Source organism: Myodes glareolus, chromosome 17 (assembly GCF_982192425.1).
Source record: "Myodes glareolus chromosome 17, mMyoGla1.1, whole genome shotgun sequence".
In the NCBI taxonomy this organism is placed as follows: Eukaryota; Metazoa; Chordata; class Mammalia; order Rodentia; family Cricetidae; genus Myodes; species Myodes glareolus.
In genome coordinates this window covers 31371392-31389618 of record NC_142042.1, presented here as the reverse complement: position 1 = coordinate 31389618, position 18227 = coordinate 31371392, and the positions used below count along the sequence as shown (strand labels likewise).

General features: G+C 41.4%; 1 protein-coding gene across 23 annotated transcripts in view; it reads left to right on the top strand.

The window, feature by feature from the left end:
• The first annotated feature begins 859 nt into the window (after positions 1–859).
• Camk2d (calcium/calmodulin dependent protein kinase II delta) overlaps positions 860–18227 on the top strand; it is a 255781-nt gene continuing 238413 nt past the window's right edge. For 8 of the 23 annotated variants that reach the window (XM_048456693.3, XM_048456687.3, XM_085677747.2 and 5 more), the window contains exons 1-2: positions 864–1053; positions 2615–2709. In XM_048456693.3, coding sequence (XP_048312650.1) covers positions 989–1053; positions 2615–2709 — 160 coding nt within the window. In that variant the 5' untranslated portion in view covers positions 864–988. Of the gene's footprint in view, positions 1054–2614; positions 2710–18227 lie in introns of all 23 variants that reach the window. The other 15 variants (XM_048456689.3, XM_085677739.2, XM_048456686.3 and 12 more) reach the window with 6 other exon arrangements.

The window sequence follows — 18227 nt, the reverse complement described above, 5'->3', positions numbered from 1 at the left end:
AAGGGCTTATGGGGCTTGCCCCAGTCAGGAAAACAACCGGAGAGCAGGGCGAGGAGGGGACAGTAAAACCTGAAGTGAAACGTGGCGCCCGGGCTATCCTCGCCCCTAGCTGAGGGACAGCGGGGCCCTCAGCAGAGGTGGCCTGGGCTGGCATCGCTGCAACCTGGGTGGGACGTGGGACCCGGGTCTGGGGAGCAGTAAACGCCAACCGCGCCCTGATGCAACGCTGCATCCCTCCCTCGGCTTCCCCGGCACCGCGGCTGAGTGGCCGGCCTAGAGACGTCCCTCATCTTCCCGACCCCTCGTGGGTCACTGCGACATCCCGGTGCACCCCGTCCCCTAAGTGCGCTCTCCCGCCGCTCCGCACATCCCCTCCCTGCGATCTCCCTAGACGGCTGCGGGAGAGCAGCCCGGAGGGACTCTGCTGAAGTCGCTAGAGGGAGGTGTAGGGCCGGCGAGGAGGGGGCTTCGCGGGGCGGGGAGAGGCGGGAGGAGGCGCCGGGGAGGAGCTGCGGCCGCCAGCTTCGCCCGCCCGAGCCGAGCGCACTCTGTCGCCGCGCGGGTTCCCAGCCTTGCGGCCCCGTGGGGAGCGCGGGCCACCAGCGCCGCCTCCGCCCGCAGGAGCAGCCGGCCGGCTCTACGCTCTCGCTCGTCCGCCAACCCGGGCGCTGCGCCGAGCTGCTGTGCGAGCCTCGGTGTCAGCGGTCACCCCTCCTGCGGGTCCCCCCTCGACCCCTTACTGGAGCACTCTGCCCCGCGGCCGCGGCGGCAGGAGGAGGAGGAGGAGGGATCGCGGGCGGCGCGGGTTGGTCTGGCCACCTCGCCCCGTGCCCCGCCCCTGCGCGCACTCCCTCGCGGGCGAGCTACTTTCGGACAAGGAAAGTGAGGGCGGCCCCGGGTGACAGCGCGGCGGCGCCAGTCCCGGGAAGCCGCGTCTGTTCGCGTGTCGCCCGTCGCGCTGCCAGCGGCACACTGCCCAGACCCCGCCATGGCTTCGACCACCACCTGCACCCGGTTCACCGACGAGTATCAGCTCTTCGAGGAGCTCGGAAAGTAAGCGTCCTTGCCTGGCATCTCCTCCCGCGACCCCCGTGTTCCCCGTGGGGGGAGAGGGAGCCCGCAGGCCGAAGCGGGGTGACGGACCCCTGACTTGGTGCGGGTGGGGCACAGAGGGGAGGAGATCCCTGCCCCACTGTGGTGGGTGCCCCGAATCCCCAGCCCACCTCCTCGGGTCCTCTACCTCTCCACCGGAGACTTAGTGAATTTACGATCTCTGCAGTTGTAGCTGTCATCCTGGGAAGTGTGCGCTCACGCGAGTGTGTGTGTGTGTGTGTGTGTGTGTGTGTGTGTGTGTGTGTGTGCGTGTGCGCGCGTATCTTCGGAGAGGAAAGGAGATGCATGCAAAAAACGCAACATTTATCACATTTTCGGTAAATAGATGTCTCCTGCTCAGCCCGCGGTCGGTGTCTGCCGTCTGACCCAGGTTCGGATGAGCTGATGAGCACTGACTCTCAGAGATGGTGCCATATTTATCGATGCCGAAAGTTCAACTTGGCTTGGTGGAGAGTCTGGTTCGGCATCCAAATAGTTGTTCTGTCCAGGAAAAGGGCCACCCTACAGAACCCACGCCCCTGCCCCATATCCGCTATTCTTTGCACTAAAGGATTCGCTCACCATCGTTCTTATAGGATTAAGTATGCGCACATCTTTTCGGCGATTTATTTATTGAGGCAGAGGAAAAACCCCATCTCTAGAGCTCAGGAAAGCGCTTCCCAAGGTAGCCTAGCCTTGTGGTTGCGTAAAACGACCTCCTCCACTTAAGTGCCAGAACTTCTTGTTAAGGAGTGACAGGGTACCTACAGACGATCTGTACAGAGATCCAGCCAGGAATGCTGATTTACCAAGCATCCAACCTCAAACCAGTTCTTCTATCGCTAATTTCGACAATTAGGGACAAGATGCATTTCTGTGTGTGCCATGGGTTCCTACAGTTGCACAAAAGGAAGTGTAAGCATTTTTAATGGAATGAAAATGATATCTTTATAGATGATCTGCTGTTGAAACATGGAGACATGTCGGAAGAGCAGCTTAATTCAAATCTCTCCCCTCCCCCAGCCCAACCAGGCAGAGAAATCACCTTACCCCAGGATCTGGTAAAGCACCAGTGAGCCCCAGATTTATGTTTTAATGAAAACAATCGCCATATTTACTTACTTGGAGCCACGTTAATTATTTTTCCTACCGAAATAAACAGGCAGCAGATTTTTTTTTTTCCTTCCCTGTTTCCAGCTCTGCTCTTTGCAGGGCTTGCTCTGAGCATTTGGTGTTTTGTGAGTGTGAAAATGAAATGTTTTCGAATTTCATGTGCAAACAAGAGTGGTCATAATTGGCATTTCGTTTGATTTTGTTGATTAATCATGTGTGTTTTCAGTCAATTAAAAATTACTTTTTATTCCTCAACATTTAGAAATAATTGTTCATTTTCTAGATAATGCTTTTATTATTCTGATATTTCACAGACTGCTCAAGACTCATAAATATGCTCAGGTTTGTAAGTTTCTAAGTGGATACTCGATATGATTCTACTGCTGACTTGCTAATTGTTGGTTTCTAGGGGGGCATTCTCAGTGGTGAGAAGATGTATGAAGATCCCGACGGGACAGGAGTATGCTGCCAAAATTATCAACACCAAAAAGCTTTCTGCTAGGGGTGGGTATTTTAAACCACATTTATTTACGCATGTTAATTTTGTATTTGTTGTGTGGATCGGTGTTGTAAGTCAATATAACATGTAGTTATAACTGAATTTTAAGCTTAGGTATCATATTCCATACTGATATTTTTTCTTTGCCAAATGTCTCTGGGTCTGTGCACTTTGAAAGTAAAAGAAAAAACATATAATTGTTCTTAGCGACTGATTGAAACGCTGTCTTATGAGCAGTAACATAAATAAATATTTTGCAAAGCAAGTAAATGCCATGAAGTGCATTTTGCTTTTAGTTCTAGTGTGAAATAGCTTTCAGAAGGATCTTAGAATGGAAAAAATGTAAGTCTCATAACTGACATAATTCCCTTTCACTTCTGAGATGGAAAACAGGTCATGGTTCAGTTGAATGTATATTGCAGTTGTAGTTACAGCTGAACCTAATACATTGAGGTATATTTAACTTCAGTGGCTTTGGGAAGATAAAAAAAGACCATTGCTGTAATCTAGGAAGTTAGCTTAATTTTGATGTGCGTAGGTTAGGCCTTTAATGTGGCCTTCTGAATTAAATTTCCCACCAGAACATGTGATGTATTTTACACCTGCAGTTTATAGCCATGGAGATAATTCATACTTAAAGCTGTTGACATAAGTTTTTTTTAAAAAATTATTTTGTTTGAAATCGTGCTAACACATGCATGCTGAAATGCTGGGCATAGCAGTGTCTGCAGGCATGTGCCTAAGGTATTTCCATGAGGATTTATGGTTTGATGGAATTAAAGTGAAATCAAAGTGAACAGAATACCATTCTGCATCCCATCTCAGTGACCTGGTTTATTTTAAGTAATGAGAGGAAATTCCATTAGAGCGAGTTTTCCTCACTGAATATATCTTTTAAGACCTGCCACTTAAGGATGTCTGGATATCATTGCTCTTGTCCTGTGCTGAGGTAAATGAACTTACAAATTCTACTTTTAAGATGCACTGTAGGGTTCAGTGTATCTATTATCTTCTTCTGATTTGCTATAGTTCTGAGAAAGGTATATGCTAAACTACCTGCGAGCACTATGGAATCCTGGTATGCAAACAGATGAGGAGCAAGCTATGCTAATTACATTTCCCCTTCCAGTCTCCACTCCATTGGAAGGTTTGAAAAGAATGACAAGGGGTACAGAAGTGTAAATGGCAGCTTAAGGGAAAGAAGAAGACTGAAACCAGCCAGACTTTTCCTGGTGATTGTGTTATTATCTCTGATGTGATAGGTACTTTGCCAGTGGTGGACTATCACGTTTGGGAGGTGTTACCATGCCTATTCCAAGTCTTTTAATGACTTTAAGTTTCACCTCAGGACCAAAAAGGATGAGTAGTCACTTTTACTAACTTTATTAATTAGAGTCAACACTTTTTATCCTGAAGTATCCCATACTCCCTATATCAGACTGGCTGTCTTGTTCACTCTCTTCTCCTCTATGGGAGAGGAGTGCCCCGGACTGATTGGCTCCTCCTCTTTCCTCTCTGTGCCATTCTACCTGTAGAATGCCATTCCTTCCCTCATCTGCTCAAGCTGAGCTTGTTCGCATCTCCTTCCTGACCCAGGAGACATTTTTCCTATCTTCCTTTGCTACTCTTTAGTTATTTTTTATTCTTTTTTAGTTGTGTGTGTGTGTGTATGCACACATGCGTGAGTGTAGGTGCCCTGGAGACCAGAGACGTCTGATTCCCATAGCTGAGAACCCTCAAGCATGAATAGTAGGAACTAAGCTCCTACTCCCTGTTGGAACAGGACGATCCTTTATCTGCCGAGCCTTCTCCAGCCTCTGCCTCTGCATTTTCTTCCCCTCCCAAGAACATCATCTGTCCAGGAATGACGTGCTCTGGGCCTCAGTCCTGATTCCTGTAGCTGTTAGCCGTGTGATCTTAGGAAGTTTATCCATTTTAATCTGAGCCTCAGTGTTTTCATCTGCAAAATGGGGTGAGATAGAGCCCTTTCTTACAGGGTTTTGATTGATCTGATTGCCTTAATGTATAGTGCAGAGTGGTGCCTATTATAGCGTATGCGCTTAGGGAGTATCAACCGCTGCTATTATATGATAGGAGTGTAGTAATGATTAAATTGCTTTACTTTTTTTTGAAAGATCTTATTTAAAGTGAAAGCACTTGAGAATTGTCGATCTCATGGCTGTTATGATGACTGTTCTGATACGGCCCACTTGAAATAGTGACTCAGTTGCCTAGCGTGTAAATTTGATCCAGATATGTACTTTTCTAAGATCTCAGATTCTTCATCAATAAAACGGTAAAACTTATACAATGAGTCCCATGGGGGTGTTTCAGGCAGTTAGTGAATTTTGTGAGAACTGTATCTTAAATTGGAAAGTGTCTTGCCGGTTTGACTTATTACACTCATATGTAAAGAATTTAGTCATTTCTTATAAAATACTCTGCTACTTTATTTTATACCCGCATATAATTGAAGGTGGTGACAACGTAGTTTTATTTTGCACTGTATATATTTGTTTGAATTGTTTTCATATTGAATTACAGATTATTTGAAGGAAAATGCCATGCTTTTACCTTTGACTTAACACTCAAGTGTGTGGCTTTGAAGACATTGAGGCGCTTCAGGACAAAGCAACTGGAATGAAGTGTGCTTCCATTATTTGTAAAGTCGTTAAGTACTTTGTTCATTTCTGAGAACAAGCACGTACTGAAATCTGTCAAGTATATCCAGCGACTGTGTTTTAAAAGACAAATTTTGGAAGCTGGAATGATAACTCAGCAGTTAAGAGCTCTCACAGTGACTGCTCTCACAGAGGATCCTGGGTTTGATTCCCAGCGTCCACATGGTGGCTAAGAACTGTCTATAATTCCAGTTCCAGGAGATCTGAGGCCCTCTTCTGATCTCTGTGAACAGTGCATACATGGTGCACAGACTTACATGCAGGAAAAACATCTACACACATAAAAATGAATATTAAAAATACACAGCCTAAATTTTCTTTTAATAACACTCCTGTTACAATAATCTAGTATATATGGGTTTTTTTTGCAGGAAATTTTAACAGTGAGAAACATTCAAAGGCAAATATAGAATTCAGTGCAATATAGTATGTTTAATTTTTTCCAAGAAAATAATTTTTGGGGAACTCTATCAGACACTTTTGTGAAATGGACAATTTTTTGTGCAACTTTTTGTTTATATTATTTGATATAGCATGCCTTTGTAAACCTAATCCTTAAGGCTGTGCGTTTTAAAGACAAGGATCTTTCTACCACTCAACTATGTTTTTTTAATTCCTTTTGTGCTGGGAATTTAACCTGGGGCCTCACACATGCTAGGCAAACACACTACCCTTGAGCTGTGTTATCTGCTCTCAACTAATGCTCGCTAGCTGTAACAGACAGAAAGAGAAAGTGCCACTTGTCAATAAATCCAGGACTATGAGGGAAATTGCCAAACATTTGGCCGGGTTCCTGCACAAATGTGTACATCCCTCTCTGCTGTCACTCAGGCCTTGTGCTGTGCGGAGACCATCCTGGGTTTTCAGCAGACAGTTTTAGTTACATCTTCTCTCACCATTCGTCACACATGCCGCGTTTGGGAGACCCAGAGTCGGTTGAAGAATTTCTTTGTGTTTTCATCTGCCTATGTGCACAGGACATTGAGTGTGAGTGTTATTGAGGATGTAGGTCAGTGGGCTCAGAATACTCATTTGGTTGCTTGTTAAAAACTTCTTTGAGAAGCTCCTAAGCATAGTCCACATATGATACCCTCATATGTGGCTGCCAAATTCTGAAAAGTTGTTTTACATAGGGATATTTAGTAAGTAGTGAGTAGTGATGGTAGAATGTGTCTTAGTTTTTCATCATAGGAACAGGTTATGCTGACATTTTGATCCAAGTCATTAGGTTAGTATCTATCAAACGCTAACTTGTTGCAGTGTAGATATTTTGTCCATCATCTGGGCATGTTTAGGGCTGTGAGCTGTTACTAGGTGATGGGAAGACAGTGGTGTACGCCCCAGTCGGCTGATGGTGCCAACCCCAAGAGGCTTCAGGGACAGTCCATGTGGTAGATGGTGCATTTTAAAACTCTTCAGTCGTGGTGATGATTTCTTGATGTTCATTTCCTAGTACGTGCTTTTATCCTTAGAAAGCCCTCACTACAATATATATATAGCCAGGCACGTCATAGTTACTGCTTTTACAAAAGGAAAATTAATTATAAGCTTGAAGTAACAAATGAAATAGAAGTTTCTTTTACATTTACTCCATTACTAAAATTGGCAAGTTATGTTTCTATAATTTAGTAAATCAATTTTATTATCCTAATTCTGTTAGTTCCTAATTTCATAGTATTAGGTGGAACACAAATCAGGACCCTAGGAAGCTAGTTGACCATGTATGTGAATTCAGTGTTGTATCTATACCCCAATTAATATTTCTTTTTGTTTGTTTTAAGAAAGATGTCAAAAACTGAGGCTTGCTGCTTTTGTTTTTAACATCTAAACAGTTAAGAAATTATCTTAGTCTCAGTTTTATGCCTACTTTCTTGAATTGCAAGTAAGATTGAGATAGATAGATGTAAAATGAGGGGGCCGGCTTGTTGGTGTATCTGTTCCTGCCCGGTACCCCACAGCCGGCAAGTCCCAGAGAAAATCAATCACACAGAGATCTCTATAAGATTATAAACTGATTGGCCCATTAGGTCAGGCTACTTATTAGCTCTTATAACTTATGTTACCCCATTATCCTTATCTACATTAGCCACACGGCTCAGTACCTTTTCCAGTGGGGCAGCTTACATCTTTCCTCTATGGTGGTCTGGGCAGAACTGGCAGAGGAACCTCCCTGCTTCCCAGAATTCTCCTGTTCTCATTGCATCACCTCTACTTCCTGTCTGGTTTCCCGCCTATACTTCCTGCCTGGCCAATCAGCGTTTTATTAAAATACATGATTGACAGAATACAGATAATTCTCCCTCACCAGATAGATACATTGAATGACGCTCCAGTTCTATCTTTGGAACCAATTGAACAACAACAACAATAACAAAATACTGAAAATAATGTTTTAAGAAAGCATTAAAAGTAGTTTTTGTTCTGTATGTGGGCCTGAAAATAGTGTGTGCTATTAGCATTACTTTGCATCTTGTTCCTATGGTTAGTCATACTTAACTTTCGTGTTTGGAAAGATTTTTTTTTTAATGTGTGTTTCTCTCTCTCTCTCTGTGTATGTGTGTGTGTGTGTGTGTGTGTGTGTGTGTGTGTGTGTGTGTGTGTAAATCACATGCCTATCTGATGCAAAAGGCCTCAACCTTTTCTTGAAGCTGGAGATGTTTGTGAACCACTGAGTGGGTGCTGGGAACTGAACACAGGTCCTTTGAGCACCAAGTGCTCTCACCTGCTAGATCACCTCTCCAGCCCCGTAGCCTTTTTTATACTGAAACTGTTTTCATACGATATATTCAGATCATGCTTTCCTTTCTCCAGCTCCTCCCTGACCCTCCACCTCCCCATCCACCCAGCTCCTACCTTTTTCTTTCTTCAGAAAACAAACAATCAAAAACCATAAACAAACTAGAATAAAGCACACACACACACACACACACACAAACACACACACGACCAAACACACAACCCCTCTCAACTAAAACACATAAAAACAGCAAAATAAGAAGCTTCTTTACAAGCACAAACTAGTAAGATGAAAAATGTCCAAACAAAGTCATATTCCTCATAAAAGTCTATAAAAGTCTATAAAAGTCTATAAAAATACCATTGAGTTCATTTTGTGTTGGCTGTCTACTGCTAGGCATGGGGCCTGCCTTTAAGTATGGTTTATCACCCAGTGAAACTCCGTTGAAGAAAACTAAGTTTTTCTTTTTCAAGCAGGTGTCCATTGCAGGTAACTTCTTGGTTAGGGGTGGGAGCCTGTGTCCATTTCTCCCTCTTGGTACTGGAACCCCGTCTGGCTTGAGCCTGTGGCCCTGTGCATGCTGCCAGTCATTGAGTTCATATATGCATCACGATTTGTAACACTATATGAATATATAACAATATATGAACATATATATCGTTATGTGGGCCTTAATATTGGACATCTATTTTCTTCAGTAAGTGAATTAGATTACTGTTGACAGTCAAACTATTTTAAATGATTAAAATATTTTAAACTATATCCAGGTTTTCTGCTTTCCAAGAATAAGAGAGATTTAATAAACATTAGGTACCTCCCTGTGATACTAAAAATAGTGACACTGTCTTTTGGTGTATGAACAAAATACCTTTGTCCATACATTTAGGTGAACACTCCCATTTTCATTGAAATATTAAATAAAATCAAATTTATTTTATCAACAAATAAAATAATAACATTTTACCTTTAAAAATATTGTATTTATTATGTGTACATGAGAGAGAGAGAGTTCTTCCACAAGTAGCAGCAGATGGTTCACCTACAAGCATGTGGGTGCTTGTGTAAATCAAACACTCAGGAGTGGGTTCTCTCCTGCAAGGTAGTTCCTACGTGTTGAACTCAGGTCATAAGGCTTGGTGGCAGGCATCTTGACCCAATAAGCCATTTCTCCAACTTATAAGTAATTCCTTATGAATCCCTTTTATGTTGACCATGATATACTAGCAATCATATTGCGATTTCCCCTACATCTTATCTTTAAAAGTTTTGCCTTGAGCCAATGCATAGTGCCCTAGATTTTCCCTTCCTGTCCATTTTATTAGGGTGTAGTATATTTTACAATGTGTTTTGTATTTCACTGACAATTAATTAATGGTTGTTTACATAGGGATGTATGTTAAACACTTTGCTATAAGACATTTAGTGAAATGCCCTGAAACACCCTGAATAGATGGAGTATTAGCAGGCTCTTAATACTTAGCACCTGTCTATCTATTGACAACTTATAGTTCACTTCCTTTTACAGGTTATTAAACGTGTTCACATGATTTGCTTAAGCAAGCGTTGGATATGTTTTGAGCGTGATTACAGCTTAGGAAACTAAAGATTACACAAACAGACTTCATAGAAGATACAATGCATTCCAATCCAGTGAGAATAACATACTATAGGGCTTTTAAAGAAGAAAAGATGATTTCTTCCTGGGAACATCAAGGGAAACTGTTTCTCCTAGTGTAGATTTAAAGGGCTTAAAGTCACAACGCCCCACCGCGAAGCCCAGCTCTGCAATTTGAGGAAGTTGTTGAGAGTGCTGAAATATCTGATTAGAAAGAAAATGGCATTGTATTACTGCAGTAGATTTATTGAAATTATCCATACATATACTTTTTTTTTTTTAATACGATCTGTTCTTAGTTTAGTTTACTTTTTGCTTTTGGGGGATTTTGAGTCAGGATTTTACTCTGATGCCCAGGCTGACTCGAAATTCAGCACATGGCTCAGGGTAACTTCAAACTTTTGGCAGTCCTCTCAGTGCAGGGAAGATAACTATGAACCCCACACCAGCTATTTTATTTATTTTATTATGCTGCTGGGGACAGAACCAGGGGCCTTAAACACACTAAGCCAGAAAAGCTCTACACTGAGCTGTAACTCAGCATTTTGGGATGAAATTGTTTGAAGCAAAGCAGGGCAGTTCTCAGCTGACAGAACTGTTCTGATCCCGGTTCAGATATGTTCTGTAATTGTATACAAATGCAGGAAATCCTATTAGTTTTTGCATTCAGCTGCAGCCTGCACTATTCTGATACTCTCCCAGTCAATAATGTTGTCTTCATCAATAACGATTTAGAAAAAAATGAAATGGTCTTAGCTGTTATTTAAAGAGTGCCTTGTAGGTGGCACATCCATGACACCTACAAGGCACTCTTTAAATAACACTTGGTTTCGTTTTGTTCAGTCTATATTGCAGACTACTAGAAGCATACTATTATCTCAGTTTTTTGTTTTTTTTTTAAATTGGAAGCTGAACCTGTTGCATAAGGCCTAAAGGTAATAAGCTGGGCCGTTGCTCATTTGGTACAGTGCTTGCCTAACATGCAGGAAGTGCAGGGATAAACCAGCTGTGACAGTAGAGGCCTGCAATTCCAGGACTTGAGAGGTGGGGCAGAAGGATCTAAAGTGCAAGGCCATCCTTGTCTCTTTAATGGACTTGAGAATTTGAGGTCAGCCTGGGCTACGTGAATGGGATCTTGTCTTAAAAAAAAAAATAGCAAGTGCTAGAGTGAGAATTTCAAGCCAGTTCCTCTTGCTCTGGAGGCTGACTCTTTTCATTGTCCTACCCCATGGACTGCTGGTACCCAGAACTTAAGCCTTCTGTATTCGCTGGTACGTGCTTGGCTGTATGCAAAGCACCACGTCTTACACCTTTTTACATTTCTGTTGAAGTGAGGGCCTTGAGTCATACTTTTTTGGAGAATACATTTAGAATTCCAACTTGTGAGAAAAGATAGCATTTTGATCGCTATGGTAACGTCAGATCCAGTTGAAGTTTCAGATGACTGTGTGGTCCTTTCGAGAAGAAAAAATAATGCAGTGGGAATGTTGTCAAATGCTAGGCAAGTGATTGCAGAAGAGTTCCTGATGCCCAGCAATGCATTCCTAGGATCACTTCTGAACAAGGTACCTTTGTCTGCAGAGAAAACCAACCATTTAACCAAAGGTAGACTAGGAGACATGTACTTAGGAAGACATTCTAGTTCTCTGGTTCATTTTCTTTAACCAGTGAGGAAAGGAAGACAGTTTTGTTATTTTGCAGTTTCTTTCTCAGCAGTAGTATTGAGTGTGTCAGACTCATACAAAAAGAATGGAGCAATTAAAAGGAAATAAAACATTGTATTCAGTATGCATTGTAAAAATAGGTGTAGCAGGGAACAGTACAGGTGTCCAGATGCCCCGTGATGATACTGCTGGTTAACAGTTAATCTTCTACTGAAGGTGCTCAGCTGTTTTCAGATTACATAGGGCTTTAAATGTTTTATTCCATAAACGTTGGCATATATGGATATGAGACAATTATCCAGGGCTCAAAAGTCTCTAGTTGACTCTGACTGGGCTGTGTCCTGTTCTTTTGAGGCCGTCTATTAGCTCCGTGCTCATCTTTTATCCCTTCGCTGTCCAGCATCAGTTACTGTCCCTTGTGATTTTAGGAGAGAAACCCCTATCAGCCTTCCATTTGATTTTTAATTAACTGGAAGATCTTCAATAATGGAAAACTTACACACTCAAGATACAGGTTAATTGCACTTTGTTTTGTGTTGTATAATATAGACTCATAAAATAAAAGGCATCTTTTTATGTGTTAATTTATCATTTTGGCCTGGTAAGATGCTTGGGTAGTTAAAGGTGCCCATCCCACAAGCCTGGAAACTTACGTTGGATCTAATCCCTTGACTCCAGGTGAATGAATAGAAACAAATGCACAGAGTTGTCTTCTGACCTTCACACACATATAATAATAATAAAATACCATTTAACCTTTTCCTCAAGGTCTTCAAAAGATGCAAAGTATTTGGAATTTTTTTTTAGTAAATTCTATTTTTTCTATTTTTTGCAGAAACTTTATTAATATGATGAATACACATTGAAACATTAAGAATAATTTATATTAAATGGATTTGTTAAATATTAGGGCTGGAGAGCCGTATCAGCAGTTAGGAGCAGTCACTGCTCTTGCAGAGGACTGGAGTTCAGGTTCCAGTGTTCCACTTTGGATGGTTAGCACCTTCCTGTAACTTCAGCTCAGAGGATTTGAGGGTGACTCCTAGACCCCATGGTACCCACATGCACGTATGCAGACATGCACATACACAGAAATAAAAATTAAATATTTCTACAGAATATAGACTATTTCTATAGTAATAGAGCTGGAGCAAATTTATTAAAATATCATACTGTTCTTTAAAGTCTGTGCAAAGTTGAGTTATGCCATGTTACACTATGTGTGTTTAAGTTAAAATTTTAAGTTTTGATGGGGGAACTAAACAATGTGTGATATTTGGAGAATTGTGCTTCAGTACTATTTCATCCTCAAACTGTGAAGGGGTCATCTTTCTTCCCTGAATGGTACCTGAATTTCCTCCAGCATCTCAAGCTGGGTTGTCTTTTCCTGGCCCCATCTCAACACACTTTGGTGTTTGTAGGGATTCATCTCAACTGGAGCTCAGTGTCCTTCTTGCTACAGCCCTCTTCAGTAGTTTCCCAAACAGGTTTTCTGGTTGACAGTTGTTGTTACACTGTTAGTCAGTTCCTTTTTACACCTTTCAGCAGCGACTTAGCTGTGGGCATCTTGATTAGTTCTTGCTATTAGGAGTAGAGAGTTTCTGTCCTCTAGTATTTCCTGGTCTATTGGGGGTGGACATCAGCCCGGAGAATACAGAATTGAGAGAGGGCTGTTAGGAGGCCAGGCCTTTGGGGAAATTGTGCTTAGAGTTAAGATAAGGACAGGAAAGGAAGCCCACATAGAGGAACAAGAAAGCCGGTCCCACCCTAAGGTTGGAGTGTGAGCCTTCCAAAGAGCTCTGAAGTCTTTCCTTTCCAAGCCCAGCTGCTGCCTCCCCTACAGCATCACCTCCAGGATCACCTCTCACTTCCTCGCCTTCCTAGCTCTGGCCAGAAGTGCCTTTGCCCCCTCCTTTCAGACTGTTGGATTTTGCATTGTTTATAGTGCCTCACCTTTTATTGCAATCATCTATGCTGTAGTTTTGAGGCACCTTGTGGAGATTTCTTCATGAATCTTAGCGTGTGCCTGCTGTGGTTACTGTAAGATTGTAAGAACTTGCACTGTTGAATGGAGAAAAAAGGGGGAAAGAATCAATAAAACTCTGCCTCTTAGAATAGACCTCAGAGAGAGATGATAAGCAAGGAGCAATGGAGCTGGTGCTTCATGTCAGATGAAGCCCAGTTATTTCAAAATTTAACTGCTGACTCACGAATTATTTCCTCAATTCTCTGGTTACAAATACAAATCCCACAGTTTTGTCTAATCTTGTAATTTTTGAGCAAACTCCTTGAAGTTTCTCACTGGTGTTTCCCTCTTGCTCTACTCTACATGTCTGTTAGTTGGGAGTGTGGAGCGCTTTGATGCCTTGAGCCCCATGTTAGTACTGCCAGACTCATGCCATCATTGCATTATTTTAAAACGTATGAGCTTGTAAATTTTTGATCCATTCCACAAAGACCAGTAAATACTTACTTCTCCATTTATTCTTGAAACTCATTGTGAAAGCCTTTTGTTGATCCCCAAACCCTGGATGTTGTTTACTTAAAGCCTTTTTTTTTTTAATTTTAATTTTTTTTTTAAATTTTACTAATGGCAGTGAGAGGCCAGCTGGTGCAGTGACTTGTCTGTCACTTCAGAAATGTGATGAAAGGAAAATGGCCTTGTTTCCATGTTGTTGGCCCTGGAAACAGCTGTGTGTTGGCTAACATTTGTCTTCCATATATGTTGTAACACAACGAGAGTCTATTGTGTATTTATGCATGAAAATTAGATTAAAGTACAAGCCTAATATATTATCATATAAATTATATGTTATATCCTGTTGCATATTATAGAGAATAAAAATACTTTCATAGGAATATTTCAATAATGTTTTTAGATGGTGACTTAGTGACTACAGTCATGGGGAAATTTCAGAAATTAGTTTAGGCGAATGAATGTTTTAAGCATTTCTTAGATACTATCTAGACTGAAGCCTTTATTATATTAATCAAATGATACATTTTTATATTAGATATATATTAATATTTGTTAAGTAGATAATTATAAACTTCTGAAAGAAATTATTAATTCTTATAAATACATTTAAAATTAATTATAGCATAGAATGCATATCCTTATGTAGAATTTAGAAAAATCTAGAAAAACTAAAAAGGGACCTATTTATGTCTTTGCAAACAAGCACTATAATATTTTTATTTATTTCTTTTCAAAGTTATTATTTTTATTACAAAATTAATTACATTTATTTATTTTGTGTTGCATATGTGCAAATGACATTGCTGTATATAGAGGTTAGAGGAAGTCTGCAGCAGTCCTGGTTTAGGATTGAACTCAGATCATCAGAGTAGAAGTTCATTAATCCACTGAGCCAACTCAGCTGACCCTGACCTTCCCCTAAGCACTTCCTTTCTTCGTTTTCTCCTTCCTTCCTTCCTTCCTTCCTTCCTTCCTTCCTTCCTTCCTTCCTTCCTTCCTTCCTTTAAAACTAGACATTCCGGTCTGCATTTTTACTTAAAATTATGACGTGACCCTGGATTGTGGCAATCCCTTTCAATTCTTAATAACTGAACTATGCTTCACCGAGTGAGTGAACAGAACAGCAGTTCATTATTTGATATCATTGTTTACTCTTCTCCCGTAACCTGTGCTCTTTACTGTGTGGACAATGGATACAGCCTAAGCTATGGCTTTGTAAAAATTTTCATCCTTATGCTTTTTCAGGAGTATTCACAGAGAAGTGGTGAGACAGGGGTTAACTGTTTTCAGAATCCTTGATGATACTGTCCTGTTGCTTCATGAAGGCCTTGTCCATTTCCCTGGAGGACATTTAATTGCAGTTGTGCTAACTAAATTGAATTTGAAAAAAAGAAGTTCTTGCCAAGTCCCACTCCCTCTGGTAGGTAGGAAGTAAATAAAGGCCTGGGCAAAGTCCTCTGGAGGTGAATGGACGCAGAGTGCACTCTATCGCCAAGGTGTCTTCTGGGCTCCTAGCTCCTCAGAGATCATTGTTGGACTGATGAACGGTCATGGAGACTTCTTTGAGGAGCTGGTACCTGCTCCAGGCTTTGAAAATAATCAGTTTCGAATAGCTAGGAAAACAAGCGGATGAGAAATTATGAGAAAATATTTGTGAGAAAGAATCAAATCCGAAAGCCCCAGCGAAGGATTTAGCTTTCATGAAAGCATGCAGAGCCCGATAACAGGAAGTGGAATTTTTTTCACCCTCTGTAACTCCTGAACTGGCAAGCTCCCTGGGAAGGATGAAGTTGGGGGGGGGGCATCATGAGATTTTATAGCCCTGAGTCATTAGGGATGAACAGCTGATAAGGGAGCCACAACTAACTTCTTATCAACCTCACATTCTGATTTATTTAGCCGTGGGGCAAAATACAGAAAACAGTAGGAGCAACTAAGTAAAACACAGAGAACTGAAAATAATTAGATTTTTTTTATTTTAAATGAAGCGTCATAAGAGAGCCCAAGAGAAAATTCTGTTTGTCTTTATACATGTGGAAAACTAGTCTGCAGTTTCAAGTGTATTCTGTGTCCGGTGTGAGAATTGTTGGAGGACTCTTCTTAAAGCCAGACGTGCCTAAGTCATCTAAAACTGTGTCCAGAAGGCCGTGCACTGGTCTATACCGGTCTGACGGAGGAGTAAATGCCTCCCGAAGTCTGTTCTCTTATAGTCTTGTTAGTACACGTTTATGGGCCCAGAGCTTTTTCTTTTAGCTTTGTATATACTATACTTAACTGCCACCTTCTTCCTCTTCCTCATCCTCTTCTTTCTCCTCCTTTTCCCCCTACCCCTCAGATGTGGGCTACTACACAGTGAGGACAATTTTTCCCCCACAGTTTTGAATTTAGCAAACTGGTTGGAAAATAGGAACTTTTTTCCTTATTTCCACCACTTAAATAATGAGAAAAAAAATCATTCATTCACTTAGACGACTTCAGTTTAAACATTTAACCTCCCTTGGTTGGCTCAGCCATGTTATTTTCCTCTGCCTTAAAAATAATAAAAAAGTGAATAAGTAAGAGCTCTGAGTTTTATTTACATTAAGGTTTTCATGGTTTTAGTTAAAGGGGAATGAAAGATCTTTGTTTTATGCAATACAAATATGTAATTAATAATAATTCAACATTTTTTTAAGTTGAAGTAGGAGCTTTGGGTATAGAGCAGAAAATCGTCTATTGACTGAAAGCACAGTGACTCAAGATTTACATAGTCAATGGAAAGACTGAAGAAATTGTATTTCCACAAGTAGTGTTGGCCCGTGAACGGCTAACAGCACCCTCCGCACTTAAGTAGAATCAAGACCCACTATCTTTTAATTTTGGAAACAAGTTTTGGAAATAGCTTTCTTGTTTAACTTTGACCGTTGCTCCCCATTTGTCCATTATATGAGCAGGAAAAAGCAAAGTGGAATCTAACCTAATTTTATTTAATTCTGTTTGAAAGAAAAACGTTTGTAATGCTTTACCCTGGCAGACAACTAGTTCTGAGACAGCCCCGTTCCTTCTACTCGCTGTGATAATCCTAATGCCTGTAGTTCTCTAATGGCAAATGGAGACGGCACTAGCATGGGTAAGGATGGCTCATGGAACAGAAATCGCTACGCTTTAACTGATAACAATTTTAAAAACTGGAACTCATTATTTTGCACATAGAGGGTTTTAAAGTATATTTTGAAATATCCAAATCAAATAACCACACACCTAGAAACAGCAGTATTAGAAATATACCATGGCCACACACAGAGTCAGTTTTAAAAATAACACATAACTTTGAGAATGTCCTTCATTTTCTCCTTGCATGTAAATGATTTATTCAGATTGTCTATAATAAGCTTAGGGGAAAAGGGAAGGAGGAAGTGAGAAGACTTTGAGAAATCTTTATGCCCATACTAGGGCTTATTAGGAGCACCTTTCACCCAGGGATCTTAAGACCTCCTCTAGCTGAGACCCACAGTTCTTCTGGAAGGAACAGGGATGCAGAACCCTTAGGGAATTCCTATGCCCAGTGCTGTCTGCCTGCCTCCCCTCAGGGACTTGTTGCAGTTGTATCCTAACACACCACATTTCTTCCAGGGTCTAGGAACAGATGACATAGCTCCCTACTGAAACAACAGAGGGATTATGGGAGCAAGAGTGTTAGCTTGATGGGGATCTCGTTGGTCTTCAGATCAATTATCTTATTTCTGTAAAAATGTTCTAGCCTAAAGATACTTGATAGCCCACTTTATCTCCCCCAAATCAACTGTTTTAATTGTCTGGAAGATACATTGAAGGGGGCATCGAAGACATCACTTAGCAGGAGGGAGTCAGGAGTGTAGCCTGACACAGACAGGGAAGGACACTGAGATCCAGAATGCTCAATTTAGTAAGGGGTAGCAAGCAGTGAACACAAAATGAGAAGTGGGGTTTCAAGTCAAGACTGCTGGGGAGACCGCAATTTTCATATAACAAGTTGAGAGGTGTCAGCTGATCTTGGCGAGGGAAAATGAATTGTGTTGGAGATATAAACGCCAGATTTGTAGAATGAAGTTCCTAAAAGAACATGAGAAACTGGGTGTGGTCCTTTAGAAAGGAATTTTGGAGGCTGTGCAGTGCACACATAAGTTAACGCTGACTCTGAAATCTGTTCACCAAGATTCAAGACTGCATTGTCCTTCTTGTGGCTTTGGGGAAACCGCTTGACCTCCCCAAGCCTTGGTCTTCTCTATGGAACTTGAGTGGCCACTTCAGCTGCTGTCAATTATGATACACTTGGCTGGAGAATACTGTAGATTAATTCTGTGTTTAGTGAATGAAATGAAGAAGTGG